Raw genomic sequence first — 7,370 nt, forward strand, 5'->3', positions numbered from 1 at the left:
CATAAATACCCATATTAAAATCGAAGGATTATAATGAGATATCTTATTAAAATCGGATGATTATTCCTTCTTTTCTTTTGGTCCCACTAAATCAACATATCTTATTATTATTATTTTCTTTGTAATAATTATAAAACTAATTAATACAATGAAGAGGTTTATCACTTATTGATATCGGAGGATTATAATGAGATTATTGATTATTCTCTCTTTTGGTATAATGAGTTGATATCGGAGGATTATAATGAGATTATTGATTATTCTCTCTTTTGGTATAATGAGGAGGATTGTAATAATTATAACCTATATAGGGGTATCAATGCAACAACAACAACAACAACAACAAAAAAAAAAAAAAAAAAAAAAAAAAAAAAAAACTTGATGAACAGTTCTGAGGAGCTACTAACGAGGTCCGCGGAGGCACCTCTACGGAACTGTTCATCGAGGTTTTTTTTTTTCGTTAACATCCCTGATTTAATTACAATTTTTCCATTCCGCATAGCTACAATGGATTCAGCGGAGCCCTCATAACTCATCTCCGCGGAATCCATATCTATACCCAGATATTCGATTTTTTTTTGTCTATTTTTTGGAATTCAACCTCAAAAAATGTCTTTAGCTGCTATTTTCCCTGATTTCAAACCCCTCTACTAATCTTGATCTCTAACTCCTTGGTAGGAGAGCCACAAACCACCATGGAAGCTCTCCCACTACAAAGACATCCTTTTATCTAATTCCTCTGTTTGTCCCCGAAAGCCATTTGCTCAATCACCGAGTGAAAGAAACTCCAATTGATGGGGTAAAAGCTTTGTCAAAGTCAATTTTGTAAACCATGGATTCAAATAAAATAAATATATTCAAATATCATCTCTAACATCTCTTATAGCTTGTTTTATTACAGTGGATCGTCCGATTCTGATTATTCAATATCAGATAATCACTTTCGATATACATATCCAAAACACCCTTGTATATCACTTATAAGTTACACCTGAATTATAGACCTTGAAATAAATTCACGCCACTACAAATAGTAAAGTTTATTCTTGAATCTTGATGACCAAAGATGTTACAAAAAGTCGAATTGGAATACTAAATTTTGCTTTATAAGCTAACAGACTATAACATGCAACAATCTAGACGCTTTCTACAAACTCACCTTCGTGCTATTGGCGTCTCCATTTTCCTGCTCAATGATCTCATTTAAAGCAGTTCTCGACTCTTCAATCGGTTCACTTTCCTTTTTCAGCTCTGTTTCAAACTCTTTTGCTGCCTGCAAACGTCGAGATAAATAATTAAAAAAATAATTTAAGAAGTTCACGTCACATTTGGGGAAATTGATTGAAAAAATTAATGTCAGCAAACTCATATCCTGCAAAATAGATCTACTTTATCGTTAAGCTTTGATGTATGATTTTGGATCGAGCTTCTTTATCACTAAACATATCAGCTCAAATCAGGTTTCTTAAACCCAATTTTTTTTATTAAAAACAAAAACGACAGATAATTTACATCTTGAAGATAGGAAGGTAGAACTTCATATGGCAGTCATATTGATTGAAATATTTATTTATGCGTTCTGAGAGAGCCCATCGAATCAAATAGCATGAACATGAAGCTTATCTTAACCAAACGAAGAATTAAAAAGTGAAATCAAACCTGTTGGAAGCTCTTGAAGGTTTTTCCGATGCTACGACCAACCTCCGGCAGCTTCTTAGGGCCGAAAACAAGGGTGGCGACGCCAGCGATAACCACCAGCTCGGGCATACCAAGTCCGAACATACAATTACAAGAGAAACCGCTTTTTTTGGTGTTGGCCGGAATGGATCTGTGTCGTTGGACGAGATTCAAGGGTTTGAATGTCGCGGTGAAGAAGGATGAATTCGATGACGAAAATAGAGAGGTTGATGGTGTACGTTGTGGAGTTGTTGGCGTGTAGAGTAAGGTTAAACTTGAAGCAGCGGATGAAATCGCCATTTTCGGAGAAAATTGGTGGTAGTTGGATCAAATTTTACAGGAAACTAGGAAATTTTAAGTCTGCTGAAACAATGAGGGAAAAGGAGGTAGGTAGATGATGAGCATCTTCATATTAAAATATTAAATTCATGATCATTTAATGTAAGGAAATTATAAAATATTATCCCAAACAATTTTTATTGAAACAATAGTTTTAAATATGTTTTTCGTTTTATCTGTTTAAGTCTCAATATAGTAAGTTACATTAATAGTCCCTTCAGTTTGGGATAATTTACATACTTTGGTCCCTAATTTTTTTTTAATCCGGACTATCTTAGCCTAGTTCCCGAGTTTTAGCAAAGATAAGAAAAAAAGTAAGGAGAGAAAATAAAGAAAAAGGAATTATTTTATGTTCCCGAGTTGGAAAAAAATAAGAAAAATTAAACATTTTATTCATTCTCTCTAAATTCTTCCAAATCGAAAGGAAATGTAAGAGGAAAAATGATTATTTCATTTCCTTCTACTTCCTTCTTTTAATAAAACTGTTCATTTCTTCGCATTTCCACCCATTTCCTTCATTAAGTTGAACTCAGAAAGAGGGTTTGTTTTGTTTTGATTTTGATAGATGTAAAAAGACTTAATTATCTTCAACAAATTTTATCATTAAAACAAGGACACTGTATCACATGTATCCATCCACCTACTTTTTGTTTGGAGAAATAAAAATTAAAGTAAAAGAATAAAGTCTCACCCCAAAAACATAATTACATAACTTCATTTGGTTATCAAGCCAAAAGTAATGAATTCTTTTAAAATTACAAGAAAATATAAACCAAAATGAGGCATTAACGATTGTTTTCTTCCTATCCTTTCAAAAACTAATCTCTATACATCTTTTGAGATTCTTGATTGAAAAATCTACAACACTCTCATAAACATCCTCAACAAAATCTTCATTTTGTCATAAAACCGTTAATGAAACTGCAGCCGAACGAAGCTTCACGCCCTCATCCACCCATTTTGACTGTGGTGCAGTTGCTGCAGCAATAATTGTCTGCAAGAAATAGCAACATACTTTCATTGATATAATTGGGAACATTTTTCCTAATAGAAAATTTGAAAGTACACTGCTATTAACTGGGTATATTTTTCAAAGTACAGTGCCTTAATAGAAAAATGAAACAAGTAAATAAAAGTTGGTTGCTATTTCTTGCATTCAGCACAAAAAAAAAAAAAAAAGTGGTGAGTGTAAGTAATAAAGTAAACATACTTTTCCACTATTGACTGCAGCTACTAATGCAACACGCTGATCATCGTTCCCAAATTCATAGAAATAATACGACCTGAACAGAATCAAAATCAATCATGTTTTATTACTTTTTCATTACTTTATTATAGGTTAAATGCAAATAATGTAAACGTACTTTCATATATTTGTGTATTATAACATTCTATTTTCGTTTCTTTCTATTACAACATTCTAATAGGAAAAAATGTTTCGCAATTTCTATTACAACATATTTTGAAAAATTCTACCAAATTATAACAGTGAAAATTGATTTGCTATAACTGGATAAACTTTTTAAAATATAATGTTGTAATAATTTGAAATGAAAATAGGATACTATAATAAATAAATCAATAAAAGTATGTTGCTATTTCTTGCATGTGACCCTTTCTTGTACCCCGTATAATGGGAAAGGACAGTATGATATAAATGCAAAATATAACCTGTAACCTTCATCTTCCTTTATTTTTATGGCACGTGCTGAATATAAACTTGTCCCACCTATCAAAAACCAATGAAAAATTGTAAATAAGAAATCACAAGATGCAAAATTTATATAAAATTTTAATAATTTTCATTTGTATCACATAAGCTATTATTAAAATAACGATCCAATTCTTTTAAAAAGTTGTAAACACTTGATTATGTCATGAACAACTTTTTACCCGTTTCTTAATTTGATAGGTTCTTGAATTTTTTACGTATTTGACCCGTTAATATAACCCAAATTAACCCATTTTTCACATTAACAAATTGAAATTTTCCCCTCTAATCTATGCTCAAAATTCAAATTTACCTGGAACAAAAATCTTTTTTGCTTCCTTCAAGGTCCCAAAATCAGAAACATCTTTGGCCTGAAACAGTATATATCAACTAACATTCAAAAAAGAATATTGTTGCAATTTTCATGGGACTAATAGGTACAAGGCATTAGTATAATTTAATCTTATATTTATAACAAATGACAGAAATAGCCATACTATTTCATGATGGAATTTTAGTGGTATAAAGTTGGATGGTGTGAATTTCCTTATAAACCAAACCAACTATGGGTTTGATTTTCAACAAATGTAGCAAAATGAACGATCCAGATATCCAGCTTTATACCATTAACATTCCAACATTGCATTGCATCTCTAAGATATGGAACTTTTTATTAAACACTAAAGTTTTTTAAGTCTCACAAACCTCTAAAAATGTGATCTTGAGTTGATTAGATGGGCGGATGACAACACTTAAAACTTCGGATCTGTATTAATTGCTAACCAAGTGAGACTGCATAATCATATGGTAACATTCACATTTAGTAGAAAACCAAAACCTCAATTTCACAAACAAATAAAGACATATTACTTACGCATATAACTTTACAATCTATTTCTACTATAGATTGTATTTACATATGATATGAGTAGTTCATTCCATTTTGTTATCAAAGAGGCTTTTGTATTCATATGTTGTGTAAGAAACAATACAAAGAGGAGAGTTTTATAATACAATGGATGCAGAAAAAACAAGTTAATAGAGTAAGTCAAGAACACTGAGGCTTTATGTTCTAACTGTTATAAAAATTACTATTCATACAACATTTGATGTAATAGGGGAAAAGAAGTAGGGCTTAAGATAAGTAGATTGCATATTAAGATAAAACTTAAATTACAGTTTTACCCATCAGGTGTAGCAAACCGTGCTGCAAATGTCTTTGGTTTAGCTTTATCTCCATACAGAGATAAACCAGCATTATAGTCCTATGAAAACAAAACAGGAATAAAGTACCATTAATGTCATGAAAAAGATGCAGTTCGAAAAACTGAAGCTATCAGATAATCAATTTTGAATAACCAAATTTGAAACTACAAACTGTTAGAGTAAAATTACTTAAATACAATTATTAATTCCTTATATAAGAAGGACTCTACAAATACCAACACCATGAAAAGTGATTATTACAAGTTTACAACTATATGATGCAGCGCCAACTTAATATCACAGATTAGTTTAAAAATCCCAACCTAACTCATAAACATTAAAGAAGCTTTAATTGTACATTGCAAGTATAATCACGAAATCCTAAAGAAAAAATTAACGAAAACGATAACAAAATCTGACCTCTGGCTCCATAATATCCTCAAAATCAGGCGGGATCCTTATGGCGAATCCACTACCGAAGAATCGAAACCATGATTTAGTGCTGGTAAGGCCTGAAAGAATCGTGTTAGTAGCAGAAGATGAAGTAGTTTGAGCTACGAGAATTTGAGGTTGAACAAGCGCTATTAAGGATGATACAGTGCAAATTGAAGCAAATGCTCTTCTGGAAGAGGAAGGTTCAGAGATAGTGTTTGTTATACCATTAAAAGGGTTTAAAGAAGGTTTAGGGGGATGTGATTGTGAGGTCAAAGAGAGAAATCTAGCCATGAAAACTGGGGTTTTGAGAGGATCAGAGGGAAGGATCGTTCATCGTTGGAAGTGGCCATTAAAAAGGATAAGATCCCTTGCGTCCTAAAACAAAATATGAACTTCGTGATTAATTTTAGTATTTTTCTTTTGTTTAAAATAACACTAGAATAACCAATATCTTCTTTTATTTTGCTTCATAATTAATTTTAGTATATTTTCCCTTTGTTTAAAATTAGTGCGATGTCTTTACAACGTGTTATTAGTCTTATATTTTTATGCAAATTTTCTAATGTTCCGCTTGTATTGTAAACATTTCCTTAAATTTTAAATTAAAGAGGAACCATTTCTATAGTTTTGTAAAACATATAGACAAATTCTGTAATTTTGCTTTTGTCATGGATTATTTCTGTAATTTATGAAAATAAGGAACATTTCTATAATTTTTTGAAATACCTAGACCATTTATGTAAATTTATTAATAGGCAGAGACCATGTCTATAATTTTATGAACCATATAAATTGTTTCTCTAAATGTGTTATTAGAAGGGACAATTTATGTAATTGTTTCATTGGATCATACCTATAAAAATAACTTTGAATAGAGATTTATTCTTGTAAGTTATGGACCGTTTTTGTAATTTGGTTTCAAGATATTTTTGCTTTTTTTATTAAAGTAATGATTATTTTATAATTTAGGAGGATATGTTTGTAGATGATTTTTCTGACAGGAAATATCCAGTTTAACAAGTTAGAGAATAGCCAAGTTTTTATAAACAAGTATTTAAAGTACTGAATATTTTATTTCTTATTTTTGGAAACCCATGGTTAAAAATAATAACCACATCGTAATAGTTAAAAATATTCAATTGACAAATAATTGCTACTTTAATAAACATTTTCACATAAGTATTGACATGCATTGTCACATTGATGTTTAGTTTGATTCACATTGAACTTATGTTGTCATTGTACAATGTGATTCTAATACATAATTATTTATATATATATATATATATATATATATATATATATATATATATATATATCCGGTAAGAAAATTTTTTTTGTAGGAAGGTAAGAAATTTCTTTTGTACATATTTTTTTGACGAACAAAATAAATGAATCACTAGATGATTCACTTGTAAGATGATTCACAAGAAAAAAATTTCAAAAAAACATTTTCATGATTCATTTTTAAGTAAATTAAGAAAATATTCATTTTTATGACAATTTTAGTGAATAACAACAAAATCATTGTATAAATGAATCATCAACATGTTTTTTTGAGAATTTTTTTTATGAATCATCTTACAAATGAATCATGTAATGATTCATTTTGTTTGTTTGCTAAAAAAATTTGTAGAAAAAAAACTTCTTACCTTCCTACCAAAATTTTCCTTCTTATTTGATCTTGACTATATATATATATATATATATATATATATATATATATATATATATATATATATATATATAGGCTTAGGTTATTCTGTTAAAACTAATTATTGTGTTATTGTATGCATAAATGTGGGCCATTCTTTTTACTTATTTTAAGAAAGTGATTAATACATATTATTGAATTAAAAATAATTGAAAAATACCATCCAATTTAACTAGAAGGGTGTTTTAGTCAATTAATACATATTTAAATTAGGAAATTTGCATATTTTAAGGGATCAAAATTACACGGATGGTCCCTGTGGTTAGGGGTTACTTGCACGCTTGGTCC

General features: G+C 29.8%; 2 protein-coding genes across 2 annotated transcripts; both read right to left on the reverse strand.

Annotated features, from left to right (window-relative positions):
* Nucleotides 1-1,029: 1,029 nt before the first annotated feature.
* On the reverse strand, nt 1,030-2,097 carry LOC145070330 (sec-independent protein translocase protein TATA, chloroplastic-like). The gene is made up of 2 exons (XM_079017268.1): nt 1,660-2,097; nt 1,030-1,273 (listed from the first exon to the last, which is right to left on the reverse strand). Exons 1-2 carry the CDS (start codon nt 1,975-1,977, stop codon nt 1,148-1,150), a joined length of 444 nt encoding a protein of 147 aa, XP_078873394.1. The 5' UTR covers nt 1,978-2,097; the 3' UTR covers nt 1,030-1,147.
* Nucleotides 2,098-2,703: 606 nt separating this feature from the next.
* Nucleotides 2,704-5,750, reverse strand: LOC145070119 (tagatose-6-phosphate ketose/aldose isomerase, putative (Mog1/PsbP/DUF1795-like photosystem II reaction center PsbP family protein)). Its single transcript, XM_079017066.1, has 7 exons — nt 5,354-5,750; nt 4,913-4,992; nt 4,433-4,493; nt 4,041-4,098; nt 3,688-3,745; nt 3,227-3,299; nt 2,704-3,010 (listed from the first exon to the last, which is right to left on the reverse strand). Exons 1-7 carry the CDS (start codon nt 5,657-5,659, stop codon nt 2,918-2,920), a joined length of 729 nt encoding a protein of 242 aa, XP_078873192.1. The 5' UTR covers nt 5,660-5,750; the 3' UTR covers nt 2,704-2,917.
* Nucleotides 5,751-7,370: the final 1,620 nt, after the last annotated feature.

The sequence above is a fragment of the Lactuca serriola genome, chromosome 8, assembly GCF_051521515.1.
Source record: "Lactuca serriola cultivar US96UC23 chromosome 8, Lser_US96UC23_V15, whole genome shotgun sequence".
NCBI lineage: Eukaryota > Viridiplantae > Streptophyta > Magnoliopsida > Asterales > Asteraceae > Lactuca > Lactuca serriola.